Genomic DNA, 19,659 nt, shown 5'->3' with positions numbered 1-19,659 from the left:
ACACCGGCTGGCTTAAACTGTCTGCTTACTGATGGAGACACAAAGAAAAGCTCAGAGGCTGGCAGAGCACAAGGTCATGCTTCCTTCTTTTAAGAGTTGCTAACTTTAGACACATTTATTTTCTTGAAGGATGGGCTCTGTCTAAAAAAGGATGATGATGAAAGCAAAAACATTTCTTTTGATTAAGCTAAAACTACACTTACACTTAATATCGTGTCGTGATTTATAAATTAAAAGATTAACTCTTACTTGAGATAAAAATGTTTTCTTGTCTTGTGTTTTTTTAATAAGGAAGAACACTGATAATTGTCTGTATCTTTGTCATTTTGTGGCAACTTGTCTCTGTTTTTACAAATTTGAGTTTTATTTTGTAACTGTTTTGTGTTTATACGTCCCTCTTTTCTTTTGCTTCCTTCACAGCTCTGTGTATACCGTTTTCAATCTACACTCCCACCTTCTTTGCACTTTTTTTCCAGAAGTTATTAAGGAACTCTTTTATTTCACTATCTGTCAATTTGCCTGCAAGGAGATTTTTAGCATTAATCAGGTCTCTGTCCTTAGAAAACCCCACTAACTGGCATCCAGAATAACTGAACATTATGCAATGAGGTCAAATGTGCAGTGCAGCGAACTGGATGTGAACAATATGAAGCTCAATTTAGTCTGGCCACACACTCTGGGTTTCTAATGCACCTGATACATGTCCTCATGAAAGGTCATGGTGTTTCATTTCCCTGGGGGGAAGCTACGGTGCAGGAGCGTGTCATGAAGCCTCATTAAGGTTCATAGACAGGAAAGATCAAAAGAATGGCTCTTGTCGTGCATACAGTAAGTGATGAGTGGTTGTACTGTATATGGCATCTCAATTATTATTAAAATTATGATAGTGTTTACAAAAGATCCGTATGTATGCGAACATGCCAGTGTGATTGCACGGTGTCAGATTAGGATGGATTTTTTCAGTTTACTTAAAAGCGTTAGAAGGAACAGATTGACTAAGCTGAAAATGACATGACAGGGGACATGAGTCAACTGATGGAAGTGGGTGGGTAAATAGGTCATGTTCCCTATCCAACACAGAGTCTCTCAGCTTTCAGTTCCATACCCCATTCCTGTTAGTGAAGTTAGCACGTAGAAAAATCAATGTAAGCGTAATGAAAATGAATGGCAGTGGGCTAGTGTTTGACATATACTGGTGGGAGGAACCCTACACGGATAGGAAAAGATGGAACAAAACAAAACACTAAAGCAGCAGTGGTGCTCTGTGGTCTGAAGCAGGCGTATATTAAAGAACAGAATTAGATTTGGAGAATCATACTTAAGTCTTCAGACAAGATTTTTTACATTACATGCTTAGTGGTCAAGTAAGGAGTTTTTAGCAACCTTTAAACCTGAACAAAAGTGTCAAAATAAAGCAGATTTAAGAGTGATAGCATGGTTTTTTTTTAAGTGTGAATTGTTCTAAAGAATCAGAAAAATTGTGTTAAACAATAAAGGACAAACTTATGTGTGCTAAAGCTACACTAATAATTAGCTGTTCCCAATTTTTCCCAAAGTATTGTTTTCTAAGAACTATAAATTAGACTATTTCCCCGCACCACTATGCGTATGTTGCATAACTGTAGGTAAAACTCGCTGAGACACTGACATTTGATAGTCAAGAATCAGCTGCTTTGGTAGCAATGACATGCTGGCCTGACTTCACTCAACATGCTCTTATATTAATAAGAAGTCTCTTAGTACTGCTGAATCATATTTGTAGCACAGACCATGGGGAAAAGGCCACTGGAGAATCTTAGCATGACCTGCGATATGCACCATCATCCTGGGTCAATGTGTGTGTCTGCAACTGAGGAGATAACATCAGGAGATTATAACATATTAACCGACGCTTTGGCAGTCGTAGCACAAGATTAGGGAAGGGATGTTTTGTTGGACTGGCCTGATGTGGTGATGGTTTATGTGTGATGTTCAGTGCTGCTGATGGACTGCCTCGCTGTCTGTGTGATTGCTACCCATTACATCATTCTGTGGCCTGTGACATCCTACTCACACACATCAATAGGGACAAGCAAAGCGTACACTCATCATACCTACTATTCATCATACACCGAAGAAGCACTCATGTTATTACAACACACGAGCAGTGCCTCTCAGTTGATTTGGCTGCAAACAGTGCCCACTTGTTCACAAAAAAACTAGCCGATTGGATATTTATCGATGTACTACCAACCTGCGTTAATGCAAACAGTTACAGCTTTTGCTACTCCTGTTCAGATACAGAAAAAACAGGCGGTGAGAGAGTGGTGAGGTCATGTCCCACTTCCTGCATTAACAAAAAGTAATGTAAGCTATTTTTAGTGGAGGAGCACTGAATCTTTATTAACCTCATTCACATACGATGAATGACTAAGCCCTCTGCAAATAGTAAACAAAAGTGGATGGATTCTAGTTGAATAATGGAAGGTAAAACTGTAAGTTTTAACATTTCCTTTTTTCCTTTTTTGTAATTCTAAAAACTGGTGCTGTTTGTATTGAAGGCGCTGGATGGGAGGGCTCAACTTGTGTGCAACACAGCTTGCAAAACAATTGTAGAAATCCTGGGAGGCAGATGCTGTGCTGTATGTGGTTCTGGGAGCGGGGGGAGGTAAGGTAAAATGCAGCTGGTGGGTCAATGAAGCAACAGCAGAATGCACTAAGGCTCGGAGAAGGCTTTGGTGGGATATGGCAGAAGTCTGCACTGGGTCGCCTCAGCAAGACAAAGCATGGTTGACCAGTCTGTCTTCGATGTCTGCACATATGTATTTGCATGCACATCTGAATCCTGCATTATTCGATCAGCATTTGACAGCTGAGGTTAAGCACATCCAAAGAGATTCAACATCCCTGTGCTGCTGTTTATTCAGTCCAATGCACTGACCTGTCCCTCTTGGTGACTTGCGTGCCTACTGGAAAATTAGATTTCAGGCTTCAATAATGACTTCACAGCATACTGATGTAAGATACCTGACAGAGGTTATGTGCTTGCATGTAGGAGCAATGTGTGTGTGTGTGTGTGTGTGTGGGGGGGGGGGGGGGGGGGGGGTGACAAGCTTGAATGACATAGGAGCGCTACACTCTGCTGAAACACGTTGAAGGCTACTGGTTTGTATAGCAAGGCCTTCAAGTTACCTACATTTTTGAGTTTATTTTACAAAGACACCACATAATTAAGAAGCACTGAAACCTGAAGTAGCATGCAACCACTAAATCTATAGATATCTACAAGTCTAGGATACCAATGTGAACACCCAGTTTGATGCAGTGTCATGATTAAATCGATGATTTGACAATTTAAGCCTTTTTTTTAACTACAGCTGGTTCCTCAAAACTCTGGAGGAGATAGTCACATCTACACTGTGCTGACTTGGAATTAAAATGTCAACTGTGGAATGCTCTAAACACTTTCCAGACATAAACTCCACTGAAAAGGAGGTAAACAAACAACCTGTCTCAGATTTGTGCAGCACCCCAAAATACAACAAAAGAAAATGTGAAATGGGGGTTGCATTAAATACTTAAGTCTCAGTTCCCTATAATCCCTTTTGATTAAATGTTCTTAAACGTCAGCTTACAGCACCAACTTTTCTGCAACATTTGGCAATATCACTACACATAGTACACCCTCTGTATGTGAAGGACAGCAAAACTTTTCTAGTAGTTAATCTGGTTTTGTCTGCCTCAACGGAATTGCCAAGTCATCTTAGGGGGATGGCAGGCGACATGATGGGAACAATTGGGTGTCTGTATGAGTCTTACCCAACATTAGCCTTGGATGGCAAGCTGGCACATTACTTGGTACCCCTGAGAGTAAACACTCAAGGGTTTTACATAACCCCGCCAGCTCCCAAGATGACCCTCCAACCGTCTCTACTTGTCTATTGTTCTTTCAGTCTCAGCTGTTGCAATGTTTCAGCACAGTGCTTCTGCAGATTAGATTAGATCAGAAGGTCTTAGGAGCTTTTAATGTCTTTAATGGTAATCACACTTTTTTTGACAGTCATCAGTTTGCCACAACTGCTGATTTCTGATAAATATATTTTAAAATGATTTCACTTTGTAAATACCGATCAGATCCTTCAGAAAGAAAAAGCATCCAACCTCAGTTTATTTAGTTATTATTCAGTATTCAGCTGAGTGTCTGAACATTTTATATGCATATTTTTAAGCATATAAACATAATATTAAATAACATGCTTAAAAAAAAGCACATTTGGTTATCAGACACTTGAAATCAAAGGTTAAAAGGGGTTGGAACAATCTGGACAATCTGGCACATTCAGTTAATGAGCAATTAAATCTGGAGGCAGGTTAATGCATATTACTGTCACATGAATATTGCAGCCTGGCATTCTCTCCCGTGATGGCATGGGGATATGCTCTATTACCAAGAAAATAATGACATCCCACAGCATGGGTTCACCCTCAACACATCCGCTTTCTCTCCTTATCCCTCTCAAGCGATCGTGGTGCAGATGTGAATCAAATTGCGATTGTAGTACTAACGTACTCATGTTATGAGTATAATTAGTTTTTGTTCTGCAGTTACAACAGTAACTAACTATATATAAAACTACAGCTAACGTTTATAATTTACTGTATATAATTTCTACATAGCAATAATAGAATGTAGAAAAACTTGCTGAAGCCAGAGTCGATGAGGGCTAAATAACACCACAGAAAATGATTGAACTTGTTACTTTGTTACTGTGGGTGCAAAAAAAAAAAGGAAAAAGCTACAACTGTAGGTAAAAGGAGAAGGTTTAAACACTAATTTTTTGTTTTTTGTCTCACATCTAGGAGGATTTAACTTTTGTTTTAGCACTAAGAGTAAACACAAAAGAAAAAATGGACACAATAAGGACGGTTGGGCAGTGTCTACCAGTGAATGCCTGTGCTATGACTTGGCAAGGGGAACAAGCTGTTGAATAACTAGTGCCATGCTGCAGTGCTGGCAGACGACCAAATACAGTATAGTGTGCAGTGTATTGATTTTGACTGGTATTGTTTGAGGTTATTATGTAGTGGCAGAAAAATTGTAAAATAAAAGCAAATAAAAAACCAACAAAAAAACACGATTTCCATCCAGGCTCCATTTAGAATATATGTATTGTCCATTTGAGTATTTTGCTTCAGATTCCAATGTGAGATTTAAATTTAGTCTCAGCTGCTATCAATAACAACAACGCTTTCAAAGATGCAAGGCTCTCAAACTGTTATAGCTTATTTTCTCATAATTATCTAAAAAAAAAAATTAAAAAAACAACTCCTGAAAACAATTTAAGGCGCATTAAGAAAATCGACCCCTACACTGTTTGTTTTGGCAAAAGCAACTTATTTTTTTAATTTACAAATCACCAACTGCTAGTTTTTAAATATATATTATTAGCATAGCAAGGCATTGTAAACTGAAGAAGCGCTGATCTGTATAAAGTGCAATGTTTACAATACAAGAAGGAAGAGAATGAACTTGTGTCGTATATAGGCACAGTTTTCCAGTTGTAGTTGTAGATGAGGTCACAACAGCATCACAGAAGCAGCCTGTTATACTACTTAAAAACAGAATGCCGTGTTTTTGAACTGTTAATCTCTTACATCCACTGAACATCGTCTCCTTCTCTCCAATAAGTGACACTAATTTGTGTATATCTGTAATCTCCATCCTGGCAGCTGTCAGAAGCCAATTTGCTCGCTTCTCATTAACGTGGTGCTGACTCAGCAGCGTGCCTCATTGCCCCCATTAAATAGCTTAATGCTTGTTTACTCTGAGAAAGATGTACACACTGCTTGTGTCACAGTTACTTTAACGCGACTCCTCTAGTGTGTGGTTTAGACTCAGATTGTAGTCAAACGTGAACTTTAGTGAATAAAACAAAGTCCATTAATGACATAAGCTGGGATATTAGTGTCAAGCTGGGTGAAGAAGTCAGGCAGTGATGGGAACTACTGACTTCATTAAACCGACTAATGTGTGCCGGGCAATAAACAGACATGAGAAATTAAAACAGGCCGTTTCTGCTGCCCTTGGACTGCATGAATTTGTCAATTAATTACGATTTAGCATGTTATTTGCCAAACCTCGCTTTAATTTACACAATATGAAAAAAAAAAATCATATATTGACTAAAATAAAGCCTTTTCTCACAAAAGTATGTCGCTCTTATCCACTTTTTCTTCTAGTCTCTGTTGGAATTCTCTGCAATCAACAGGGAGCAGCTTTGCTGAAACGCTACACATAATGTACAATGTTCGATGTGACGTGTGCCCTATAGTTACCACATACTCTGTTTGATTTAAATCTAGCCTTAGACGTTTCTCATTTATTTAATAGAGTTTCTGTTTGTAAGGGAGGTTGTGGGTGACATGCATCTCCTCCCGTTGCATGCACAGCACAAATTTTGATTAACTATATGACATGGTGTATATTTAAACTGTGTACTGAACTGTATATCCACTCGTGTCAAAGCAATTTACTGTATGTCTAAACAGAATGGCCCCGGTTATTTGCTGTCTTATTTCACTCTGTGTGGATATTGCCACGAGGAGAGAAACTGAGGCGTGCAGGGGAGAGAGAAATGTTAATTAAATAGACAGTGATGGAAGGTAATAAGCCTGGCAACTTGACTTTTCTGCATTGGTCTCCTGAGTAATTTCTTGTTAATGTTGCAATGAACACCCGCTCCTGCTGATTGTTTATGCTTTCAGCTTAAGCTTCAAAGGTGCCAGAAATTAATGCTACATTTCCATGAACATACGTACTATTTTTACGTATAGGACTTTGAAACCCATTTGGAGAGTAAAAACATAAATGTGACCATTTTATTTCTAGGTTTTTATGTCTGTAAGATTTAAGTCTAAGGCCATGGTTCTCAGCCCAAAAAAGTGTGGAGCACCAGCTATGGGTTAGGAGTGAGTTGCTGCCCCAAATGGTGAAATTTAAGTATCTCTGGATCTTGTTCATGTTTGAGGGTCGCATGCAGTGTTGCCAACTTAGCGACTTTGTCGCTATATTTAGCGAGTTTTCAGACCCCCTAGCGACTTTTTTTCTAAAAAAAAAAAAAAAAGTCGCTAAAAAAAGACGTGAAAGCGCATATCGCTTTTACTCTCAACAAGCGGCGGGTGCTGTAACGCAGTCAGTTCTTCTTTTACTCTTATGCTGTTTTGTGGATCAGGTTTAAAACTACTTATAAACACACACACACACAAAGTAACTCCACCAGAGTGCCTATTTCGGGTCACTTTTGCCGGTCCAAGCCCGGGTAAAGGAGCAGGGTTGGAATTGTGACATTACAAAAAACAATAATTGCTAAAAGAAATTTAATTTGTAGTTCTAAATAAATTCTAAATGCATTTAGGACGTCTTTTTGCTCACTTTATGTCTCGTCCACGATGTTATTTCTCTCTCCAGCAGCGTAGGTTACAATTACATTAGCATGACCAATTATGCAAATTAGGTGATGACGTCATCTAGCGACTTTTAGGACAACCAATAGCGATTTTCCTTACTGAGGAGTTGGCAACACTGGTCGCATGTAGATTGGTGTGGCGTCACTGTGCCAGTCTGCTGTGGTGAAGATAGAGCTGAGTGTGAAACATAGGCTGTTAATTTACTAGTCAATCTATACCAGCATATGTGGTTGAAACCCCAATGACACCTCTCTGGACTCATAGAAAGACGAATGTAACTATTTTATCCACGTAGAATAAAAGTTTTATCAGACTTACAAAGTGAGAAATATTCATCAGATAATTGCAAAGAGAAAGGTAATTGCATTTGTCCTGGAAAAAGTAGAAATTTATTCTAAGGAACAAATTTTCTCTTACTAGAAAGTTTAATTATAATATTTAGGTGATGCTGAAGTCCTCAAACTGACATTGAGAGCACACTTAGTTTCCGGGAAAAAACTTTGGTTTTGACTTCTCCTCGTATACTACAGGTGATGTGGAGGTTTTGTCTAAGTGGCCAGAATGGGAAGTACTACTGTACTTAGTAGAATTTTTAAGTATCTGTACTTTACTTGAGTATATATTTTTCTGGCAACTTTTTACTTTTGCTTCCTACATTTTAAAACAAATATCTGTACTTTCTACTCCTTACATTTTCAGAACAGGCCCGTTACTTTTGGTTGAACAGCATCATTTATAGCGTTAAAGTGGGCAGGAAGGAGTAGAGGTGCCCGTAAGTTGTGTTTGCGGTACTTCAGCATCTAGCTAGCTCTACCGAAGGAGAGGAAGTATCAAAGGAGCAACATTTTTTTAAAGTGTCAGGTAATTTTATATTCAACATTTCTATCAGCTCAACAAACATCAGCAAACACACAAGCTGTTTGTGCAGTTTGTCACACAGTGTGTTGCTACATAAAGGTCCAGCTACTGTATTTTCTAGGGAGAGAAAAGAAAGAGAACTTTACTCAGAGATGGAGAAAGATGCTGGGAGACAGACGGGACAGGCGAGGAAGAAGAGAGGTTTTATTTAAAGATAAGGATCACTCAGGGACACTTGATAAACTGCAAATTCAAAGCTTGCATGTAATGTCATCATTTTGCTCAGATATTGGATCTATGTGTGATGTGGTCTAATATATAATATATTTTCATTTTGTGAGACATCCTGCAAATTAAACTAAGTATACTAACTGTTTTTTAAATGTTGCATGAAAATTCTGGTTAGATTTGTGCAGAACAAACAGGTTTGCTTGCTTTAAAGCACTGTGTGTGACTGGTGCACAGTGGCTGTGGTTCTCAGAGTCACATTTAGGTTATATCAAGTGTAGTGGAGATGAATTTGCATTTAAGATGAGAGTGCTTAGATTAATTCGCTTAATTCCAACTTTATACCAACTGTTTATGGTCTAGTATAAAGATAGCATAAAGACCATACTGTCAGTGTAGAGGATGGAAATCAGCCATGATGGCACTGAAACATCTGCGTACATCTTGTTAAATTCAGTTGTGTAAATCCACAAAGAGCAGCCGTTCAGCTGATCCTGTGCACTAAGAAAACCTAGTGAGGCTCACATTAGAAATGACTGTGAATTGTAATTCTTTTCCCTATGCTGAGCCACTACACAGATCCTAGCATTCCCCCCAATCTGCTGAAACCCTGGCTGTTCTCATTTTACTGTTTAGGTGTGGAGGCAAAAGAAAATAGTTTTGTTTTTTTTAAATTACCTTTTACTGCATGTGACCTACATAACAGATTAGAATCCGAATTTAGATTAGAATAATATTTGTATTCTCATACACTAATAATATTTTATTATTGCATTAATATAGCACATGGTCTCGCTGTCGTTACCCACGTGAGCATTCAAGTCTCCCAGCCGGAAAAGGGTGGAGTGCCCACTCCGGGTCGGGGATGAGTTCCTGCCCCAAGTGGAGGAGTTCAAGTATCTCGGGGTCTTGTTCGCGAGTGATGGGAGAAGGGAGCCGGAGATCGACAGACAGATTGGGGCTGCGGCTGCAGTGATGCGGACGCTACACCGGTCCGTCGTGTTGAAGAGAGAGCTAAGCCTAAAAGCGAAGCTCTCAATTTACAAGTCGATCTACGTCACTACCTTCACCTATGGCCACGAGCTGTGGGTAGTGACCGAAAGAACGAGATCACGGATACAAGCGGCGGAAATGAGCTTCCTCCGAAGGGTGGCTGGCCTCTCCCTTAGAGATAGGGTGAGAAGTTCGGCCATCCGGGAGGGGCTCAGAGTAGAGCCGCTGCTGCTCCACATCGAAAGGAGCCAGCTGAGGTGGTTCGGGCATTTGACAAGGATGCCTCCTGGGCGAGGTGTTCGGGGCATGTCCCACCGGGAGGAGGCCCCGGGGCAGACCCAGGACACGCTGGAGAGATTATATCTCTCGGCTGGCCTGGGAACGCCTTGGTGTTCCCCCGGATAAGCTGGAGGAGGTGGCTGGGGAGAGGGAGGTCTGGCCTTCTCTGCTTAGGCTGCTGCCCCCGCGACTCGGCCTCGGTTAAGTGGAAGAAGATGGATGGATGGATATAGCACAAGGTTCAAAAACGGTTAGTAGGGGCTACTTTTTTCTTTCTTACTTTGAGTATATTTCAGAGCTGGTACTTTTTTACTTTAACTCGAGTAAAGAAGTTTCCTCTATTACTGGAGTATATTTTAACAATAATATCTGTACTTGTAGTTAAGAAAAGAAAGTCTGTACTTTTGCCACCTCTGCAAGTGGCGATACCTATCATTCTGAATCAGAATCAGAGAAACATTATTAATCCCTCTGGTACACAACTGTGATGATATCACTGTTTGCATGCAACACAAGGCATGAAGAGGGTGGCTTGACTGAGGGCCCATTATACCCACCGTTATGGTGGCATATGCCAAAAGTAACATCACATATGCTGGTGCAAGCTCTGCTTAGGCGTCATTTCGGCTGGTCATGAACTTCTCGATTTTTGTAACGTCGTGCACATGACACAGCGAGCTTGGTGACCACAATCATGTAAGTTTTTAAAAATAAAATTCTAATAATATCAATGCAGAATCTCATAAATGTTCAGATTATACAGAGGGAAATCCTACTGCAAGTAGAAAAGATAAGATGAAGAGGAGAAAACGTCACTCCAGGATGTGTTTGTATCCTTCGTTTCACGTCTTTTATTGGTATACAACTGCTGATGTAGAGGTTTGGTCTTATTGCCTATCATTTGGGAGAAAACTGTAACAACTCTGGTGTAGCCTCGATACCATTATAATTCATGACGGGGCTGTGGTGATGTCATATTTAGTTCATGACACAAGCAGACCCTATTTGGCCCCATTACAGAGAGGGCAAGGAGCTTGGTCATCCGGGTGAGGTTTAGAGTAGAGCCACTGCTCCTCCACATCAAAACGAGCAAATTAAGGTGATTGGAGCATCTTATTAAATGCGTTTCAGGCATGTCCTACCAGTAGGAGGCCTCTGCATAACAACTCTTGAGTGGCTTTAATTTGCACTCTTTTTATTGTCTGATCAAAACGACTAAGAAATTGAAGTTTGTATAGCAGTTGTACTTACATCTGGATAAGGCTAAAAGCACATAAGAGAAACATAAGACTAAAAGCACACAGTAGGACTTTCATAAAATTCAAAATACACATTTCTCCTCTTACATATGATCAGAGAGGTTAGGTAAATGCAGAAGAGCATGCAGTGCTGATATGACACTGACGCTTTTCTGCTACCCTGCGCTCTCCAGGTACCAAATCGCATTATCATACACATGATTTATTCATGCATAGTCTATTTATGCATCAACTTGGAATTATTGCCTTTATGCAGAAAGACAGACTGCAAAGGACAGAGAGAAAATTAGACAAGCTGCTACTGTGGAATGAGTGCATCTAACGGTTGCATGTTTGGTCTCGTTGATATTGCAGTAATGTGCAGGCCGTAGTGGGATCCCCCAACAGACTGTGCTATTATCAGCAGCAAAAGTAACCCCCTGAAATGTAATTGCAACTTTGTGGTGATTCACCATCATGCATAAGTGGGAAATAAATGGTGCTACTACTTACTCCTCTGGCATTTCTGTTTTCATTTCCTTGGCAGCAGATTAAATATTTGTCAGTACAGTAGAAACACATTAGGTAGTAGCATAAATGTTGCACGGGTCCTGGTCCCCAATGTGTCAGCATTACAAGTTCAGCGACAGCTGTGATTGGTTCAAGATGTCAAGCTGTTGTGAAAAGAATGAAAATAAAAGGCCTGACGGGATGGAAATCTGCGACTACAAACAGGCAGTTACTCTTTGTATCCAGCATGGCTACAGCTTTTACAGAATGGCACCAGTGGCAGCCTTGCTTTCTGTGTAAGGTTCTTTTTGGGTGACTCTGTGCCCATTATTTATTTATTTATTAACCTTTATTTAACCAGGAAGATCCCGTTGAGATTAAAAACCTCTTTTTCAAGGGAGACCTGGCCAGGATAGGCAGCATCAGGTGTCTCACAGTTACTGTGCCCATTATAATTAAAAAAGAAACAATTTGCACAAACACAAAGAGAAAATTCTAGAAAAATTAAGTTTTCTTTGGCTAAAAGTTGTGTATAGGCATAAGTCTATAAGTTGACAATGACTAAGCTTTTCGAGAGAACAAGGACTGTGGGTATTGTCCCTCATCACTTCGTCTAAAAAATGATTTAGAAGGACTCTCCCAATAGCCACAATTTAAAAACATTATTCGTCTATACCATAACTTATTCAAGTTCCTCATGTGCATTTGAATGCGAATGTGTGTGACACCTAAAATGTCTATGTGTGTGAGAGACAGAAAAAGAGAACAAGAGACAGGGATACATATGATAAGACACGTTTGTGAAATGGGTATCTCAAAAGTGACAGCATGTGACATTTCTTTCTGCAACACAGTCACATCTCTACGTCAGTTAGCATTTTAAAACTCCTGCAATTTAAAGTCAGCCAATGTGAAAGAACATCTTGCGTCTGAAATGGACAGGAAAGCATAATTCAGCTGGAAATACTTCTACGGCTTATTAAGTATGTCGCACGCAAATACTATATATATGATTTAAGCGCTTTACTTCCCAGATTGCCTTAGAAAGTTGTCTGTCTGTGTATATATCATATAGCCTCAAACTATAAAGACAAAGTCTTGCAGTACTTTGAATTATGGATGGATATTTACACAGATCTGCTCCTCAGGCACCATCTTTTGTTTCTACTGTGGAGACACAGAACAGAGCTAAAGAGAAAAACAGAAGCAGAAAACAATGATTTGAGTATAAAGAGAAAAAGATGGTTACACAGACTGAGTCAAGGAGAGTTTGGATAATACAGAGAACAAACTCTTCGACGGCAGGCCTGAGAATGTCACGCGTGTCTCTGGACATGTAAAGCTAATATACTGGTCCCACTTCAGCCACTTCGGTGTAGTTCTGGGATATGCGTCAGAGGAATTTGATTGACTTTCTTAAAGCCTAGGTAATTAATGGATCTTGCTGTTCATACTTCTTCAAAGCAAGTGTCACTGTCCACAGTTCAACAATCTACTCCTGCTGGCACAAAAGAAGTCTTGTTTTTACTACTTATTGTGATAGTTTTTATTTACTGTCACTGATGTAGTTTAACCATAGAGGGGAAAAATGTAACAAACTGCAACAGCCTGGGCTGCAGTCCACTGTGACTTACAAAGTCTGTTAGACACAGAGCTAAGTATTCTAGAAGCTAGAGTCCATGAAAACCATTAATAAGCGACACAAAGCAGTTGAAATGTTGTTGCCATGGTAACAGTGTGACGGAACTGACTTTCTTGCCCAGATTTCTCAGAACGCATAAACTTACATTCTTTTCAACGGATGTAAAAGCTAATATGTTGCCATTCTACCAAAAAAATATCAAACATTTTTGTTTTGATTCTTAATGTGGGAGTTTGTGCTTTTGCAAAGATTTTCAGGAGACAATTACATATTGTTTATAATCTGTGTATCTGTCTACACAGCCTGTTCCATAGATCAGTTTAATAACACAGTTTCCATTCACATCATGCATCAGCATAAATGACATCCTCATGAACAGCTTACGTAAGAGCTGTAGTATCCCCTCCTTCCTTTGTAAATTCAGTCACGTCCAACCGGAGCTGCAGACAAACTGAATAATACATCTGTAATTCTCCAGCCAGACCTCTGTTAGTATACCACTACTTTATCTCTCTCACCCTCACTTTCTTTCCTCACAAGGATACGAGCGTGTGTGCAAGTCCTTCGGTGAGTAAAGAGAACGTTATCAACAGGTCAACTAATACGACAGGTCCAGAAACTCTTTGCCAAACATGCCATTTAAATACAGCAGAATATAGACCAGCACACTGTAGAAAACGTGTGTGAGAGAGTTCATCTCTTACCAATCACGATGTCTGTAAAGGAAAGCAATTTCTACAATCGTAATACCACACAGAAGGTTGAATGATAAATGAGGTAGCCAAAGAACCTGAATGCCAGACAGAGCAAGGTGCAGTAACATGCTAGGAGCAGAAAGGTTTTGTTTTGTGTTTTATTTTTCTTATACATGGACTTCTCTTAACAAATTCGGCGTACTTGTACTATATGCAGGTATATTTTCTCCCCATAGCTGCATACAGCAAGTATTGAAGCAGGAAAATGAAACATGGAGGACATGTAAAACAAAATAATGTTAGGCAGGGAGAGAAGGAAGGAAGCAATGGTAGGCTGCAAAAACCAAGACCACACAGGCAGAAGCATAGGAAACACGGGAAGGAAGGAGCGGGAGGAGGGGTTTGCTGACTTGACAGTCTGTGGATGAGTAGATCACTCTTTAGTCATGGATATGAAACATAATCTTCACAGCCTTGTGTTGTTTCTTTTGTTTTGTTTTGCTTTATTGGGCCAGTTTAAGTGGAAGCGCATACTGAAATCGCCTAGTCATTGAACTCATTAGGGCAGCAGCTGCCTCCATCTATAACCCCTTTTCTTTTTGCACTTTGTTTTGGTCTGTGCATGCGCCTCAGGGTGGCAATGACCGAGTTAATGGTTTGGGGTAGGGAGGGGTGGACAGGAGCTACAGATGCTATGCTCCTCAGTCCAACATAACGGGTATGCAGGCAGACACACATACGCTCACACAAACACGCACTAAACTGGACGAGGCCCAGGGAGAGACGCCGTCCTACAAGTTCTCTGCTCGCGAATATCCCCCCAGCACTGGGTCGTCTAATATGCCCAACACGCACACTTGCACAAACGCCTTCGTGCACAAACACACACATGCAGAAGCGCACCAGATGCTCTCTAAAAATGGAACAGAAATTCTGAAAAAAAAGTTGTTTGGAGGGACAGAATATGAAGAGGGGTTGAGATGAGAGTGGCCGAAGGAAGCGAGGAGCATCAGCAAATCAAAACAAGGAGGGGTGCAAACAAACCTTCGGGTTCTGCGCTCTCTTTGTGGACGGCTTGCTTCAGTGGGCAGCAGAAGATTTCGTGACACTTAGCACGAAAGGGGGACCCTTTACTCCTTATATCCGCAGAGTGGATGGAGTCCTGCCGTAACATAATGTACTCCTGGGTACCTGGGGCAGCGTCATCCTGGACTGCGGTGTGCCATAACAGAATGAACTGGGGTTAGAAACCACATAAAAACAAAAGAAAACAACAACAACAGCAAAAACACAAGCAAATAAAAAAGGCATTAGCAACAGCAACAGCATTAAATAACAGTACTAAAATGCATACTGACAGGCAGAGCAGGGAGAGAGAGTACAGGAGGATAAAAGAGAATAAGAAAGAAATAGACAGGCTCAGATAAAGAACACTAAGATCACAAAAATAACTCAAATAACAGACAAATAAACAACAGTGGGGGTTGTGTTATATATATCCTTAGTCTCTGAAAAGGAAAAGTGTTAAAATAACACAAAGAAAAGATAAGGGGACCAAGAACAGTTCAATGTTCAAACTCAGTGTTATGGCAGGTTTTTAGCACTTAAATGAGGTGATTGTGGGGTTGGGAGAGTAATATTAAGTTGTGGGCAAGCCAAAGCAGGCAAACGTGCAGTCTGCTACAGTATATATGAAGCAAGCATCCCAGAATCTTAAGGCCCCTTTCTGACAACATATCCACCCCATTTATTTTGAGTAGGCAAGCAAATGCAAGGCCATGCACAACCCCCCCCTCCCTCCCCCCCCCCCCCCCCCCCCCCCCCCCCAGATTACACTGGGTGGCCACATTTGCTTTCATGAAATCATGCTTGGGACAAGTGACATTAAGGAGAGTTTTTATAACTTGACTCTGCACGTCTCTGTAGGATTTCTGGGGTCTTGTGAAGATCCTTGTGTTTCTGATTCGGTCTGGACTGGGCCTAATGCATCCGTCCTCTTTCAGGCACAATGCATGGGCTTTAATCATTGACCTATTTTCTCTCTGTTGGTGGATTAGCTACAAGCAAACCAGTCCAAATAAATTGTATCTTTTTATCCTAATGGATTCCAGTGTCATGCCTCTCTCTGACACACTTATTATTAAATGAAAATGACAAAAGAGAAGGCCATTAATCATCTGCCTCCACTGAACCACATATATGAGTAATACCCTGTTCATCTATGACATGTGTGACCAACATAATTATCTTCCAGTTGCAGAAAAATGACATCATGAATAATTCCAAGGTTTTACATATAACTCATGACTCATTTTCCCTCACATTCAACTGATGATCTGATATTAAATCTTTTTGTATTGCATGTAAACTTCAGTCAGCCTCATCCAGAGGGCTAATCCATGAATTGATAAATACAAACTCAGATGCACAAACACGTACACAGACCCTCAGCACACATTGATGTTGATGCACTGTACTTTAACACCTAGTATGTCAAGGTACATACGCGCACGCGCAGACACACACACACACACATCTTGAAAAAACATCTTGTACTCTTGTTTTGACTGTTTAATATTATACCTGTCATTTAGTCTTCAAGATGACCTATAAGTTACTGCACACTGTGTTGTAGAGATGAAATGTTCTTCATCTAGTCTGTGCTGCACACCAGCAACAAATCAACAATCCCAAACATAGTCATAGTCAGAGCCCTGAACGTCATAGACGTCTGTGGTTACAAGAATCAACACGAGGCACCCAATGCCCTTACAGCCAAAGAAAGCTGTTGCAAGTTCTTTATGATGCTGAAGAACAACCAACCTTCCAAGTAAAAACTATGCAGATGTACATGGACTTTACTACTTTAGAGATCATGGGTGGTTCCATAAAATATTAATTTGAGTTTATTCTCACTCACTCATTCTTTTAACTCATATTTTTATACTTTGTTTGAAGTCACTTGGAAAAGAAAAGCTAAATATAAGCTAGATTTTTTTTAAAAAAATGTCCTAAAGCATCTTCACTTTTAGTCACTGAAATGTTTTCAGAGTGCTGTATTGTTATTAAAGTACTCATAAATTGTTTGACTTTTCTGAACTGTTGATTATGGTAGGGTTGAATGGAAACAGTGGACTCTGTATAGGAGCAATATGTCTATCAGCAAATGGCACTCAGTGTGTGATTATAGTTCAAAAATCCAACTTAGCCAACATTATGAATATGATTAAGATTGTTGTTGTTAATGTTAATAATTATAATTGTAATTTTATAAAATTATATATATATATATATAATTGTAACAGAGAAATTATGACTTGATAATAGTTACACCAAGACTCCAATCATAGTGGAAAAAGCCAGCTTATTAGACTAAATAAACAACCTTTTAGCAAGACCGGAGTCCCAAAAAATGACTATAAACTGTAAGGTTAGTACAGAACGTCCCTTGCTTGGCACAGTATGTGTCTCCTCACATATTTAATAGATAGACACGCAGAGCATATATTCAATTTTCCACACCTGGAACAATCAGTTATCACATAAATTGTGTCCTGCACAACTCAGCAGCATGTTTGCTCCTCTTTGATGCTCTCAGATAACCTTTCTCCAGTAGTTCAACTCAGCAAAAAATATATTTATATATAACTTTTCATATAAATAAGTAGCTCAGGCTGATTCAAATAGCAAGACAAAACAATGCCAGAAAGGAGTCAGTCAAGAGAATATTCAAATATTCGCTCCGTCTTTTAGCAGTTTTCTGTATGTTTAAAGTCTTAATATGTTTTCTTAAATCATGTTACAAGATAATAATGTTCCAGCTCTTAATTTTGAAGGTGGCAATTCTTATTGTTTCCTTTTAAAAATGTGCTAAACATTTAATCTTTGACAGTTTAGCACACACACACTTTCACTACAGAAGCAACTCTTCATTGAAACATATGTTTAAATATGATATTTTACAATCAGTATCGATTATTCAGCATTAACAGTATTTTCACACATGTAGAACCTAACCATGCCGTATGAGTTAATATCACCATAACAAATCATGGCTTGTAATTTATGCTGATAATAAACCAGATGGTCCCTTTTTTCTTTACACAAATTTACTCAAACAATTTCTTCTTCTTTTTTTTCATTTTTGAACCGAGGGTCAGTTTTCATATGTGGATGCAGCAATAAACTGTGTTCGGTGTGATTCTTTCAAGTATACCTAAGAAGTGATTTCAAATATAGAATTGCATTTGTTGTTAATGCAATACCACCAGAGGGCCCAGAGATTAGTCATGGGTTTTGAATGTGTCCCTTGTGTACCAGACTGTTTGAATCTTTAATTATAGTATGGGTTGTAGATGCAAAATCTTCAGCTTCTTTGCAGTTTATTCTAAGAAATCTTATATGATATATGTTCTATAAAAACTTTGGATATTATTGGAAGGAAAGGTTTTCTGTTTCTCTTCCTTTGGCAGAAGAGTGGATGTAACACAAAGTGTTCTACTGACTGTTCAGCAAAGTGGTGGAGAGGGTGGTCCAGGTTACCCATTTATTATCAATAGCTATTTGCCGTAATTCAGTCAGCTGGGTGACCTCTGTGTCAGCTGATGGGGGAATCCAAAGAGTGTATTGATTCAAACTGAATTCAAATTGTAATGACAGACAAAATTCCCTCTGTAACTATACTGTATACAATTCAGAGTTAGCAGTTCAATACTGAGGCCACAGAAACTCTGTCGGAGTATCAAATGTGTTCAGTCATAGTAACATGCCAGTTTAATTAAGGGGAAAGTGATGACAACAGTTTTTTTTTACCCCATCTCATCTTTTTAAAAGCTTGTTTCCCACATCAAATTCAAAGTGCGCATACACATAAATTTTAGCATTTTATATGTAGTTTTTGTACTATTGTTTTTGTTTAGTACAGCTGCATAAGAGCTCAATTAACTTCTGCATCCAAATGCTGAAGTTTGATTACTGGAATTTAACCCCATACAAAGAGTCCAGCTCTGCATTTGATCAATTGTCACTCAGCTAAGGTAAGGTAATGCCTAATTCCTTCAAACTGCACATAGTAATGTACAAAATCTAAACTACCCTATTAAAACAACTGATGTCCGTCCCATGTTTGCTTTGTATTCTTCACAAGAAAACTAAACATAGACTCTTTCGCCATTATCATAATTATTCCAAAGCTCGATAGAGTTAAGCTGTAAACCACTTACTACATATTTAATCCTTTATATCATTTTTACTAAATATACCTTTCTGAGGTCACTGCTGATGTAGAAAATGGGAACGGGTGTAAAAGACAGGGAGAAAAGACTCTTGAGAACTACAACAAATGTCTAATTACTGCCAGCAATTATTAATGAGCCAGCTAACTGTTGGCTCATTAGAGGTAATAAAAAAGAGTGACGATGGGGCTGAGAGGATGACTGCAAAGGAGGGGGTAGGCACTATGTTTTACAGCTTTCATCCTCTCCCCGGCCTTGATGAAGAACGCATATTTGGGAATGAAGGAAGCATGATGGATGATACAGCGAGGCTTGGTACCTCACTCTCCATCAGGACAGCCACTCACAGACAGAGTGAAATGTCAGCCAGGTTCGTGATAGCCCGTGATCTATAGACACCAGTGCTGGACCTTCAGCAAACTGCAATAGATATTCCTGCCCCTCTGACAGGAATAAATCTAACAGTAAGGAGAAATACTTACAAATAAAGTGCAGGGCAGTGCAGGATATATCTTGCTTTGGTTAGTTGAACATCT

The 19,659-nt window shown here is 39.5% G+C and overlaps 1 protein-coding gene across 1 annotated transcript in view; it reads right to left on the bottom strand.

Annotated features, from left to right (window-relative positions):
• Positions 1-19,659, bottom strand: part of fgf13a (fibroblast growth factor 13a) — a 94,352-nt gene that overhangs the window by 37,258 nt on the left and 37,435 nt on the right. Inside the window, exon 3 of the mRNA XM_087851108.1 lies at positions 14,934-15,101. Coding sequence (XP_087707234.1) covers positions 14,934-15,101 — 168 coding nt within the window. The remainder of the gene's footprint in view (positions 1-14,933; positions 15,102-19,659) is intronic.

The sequence above is a fragment of the Neolamprologus brichardi genome, chromosome 2 (assembly GCF_056152115.1).
Source record: "Neolamprologus brichardi isolate AB-2024 chromosome 2, ASM5615211v1, whole genome shotgun sequence".
Lineage (NCBI taxonomy): Eukaryota > Metazoa > Chordata > Actinopteri > Cichliformes > Cichlidae > Neolamprologus > Neolamprologus brichardi.
Note: the sequence above shows the minus strand (reverse complement) of the source record. Positions and strands in the feature narration are given on the sequence as shown.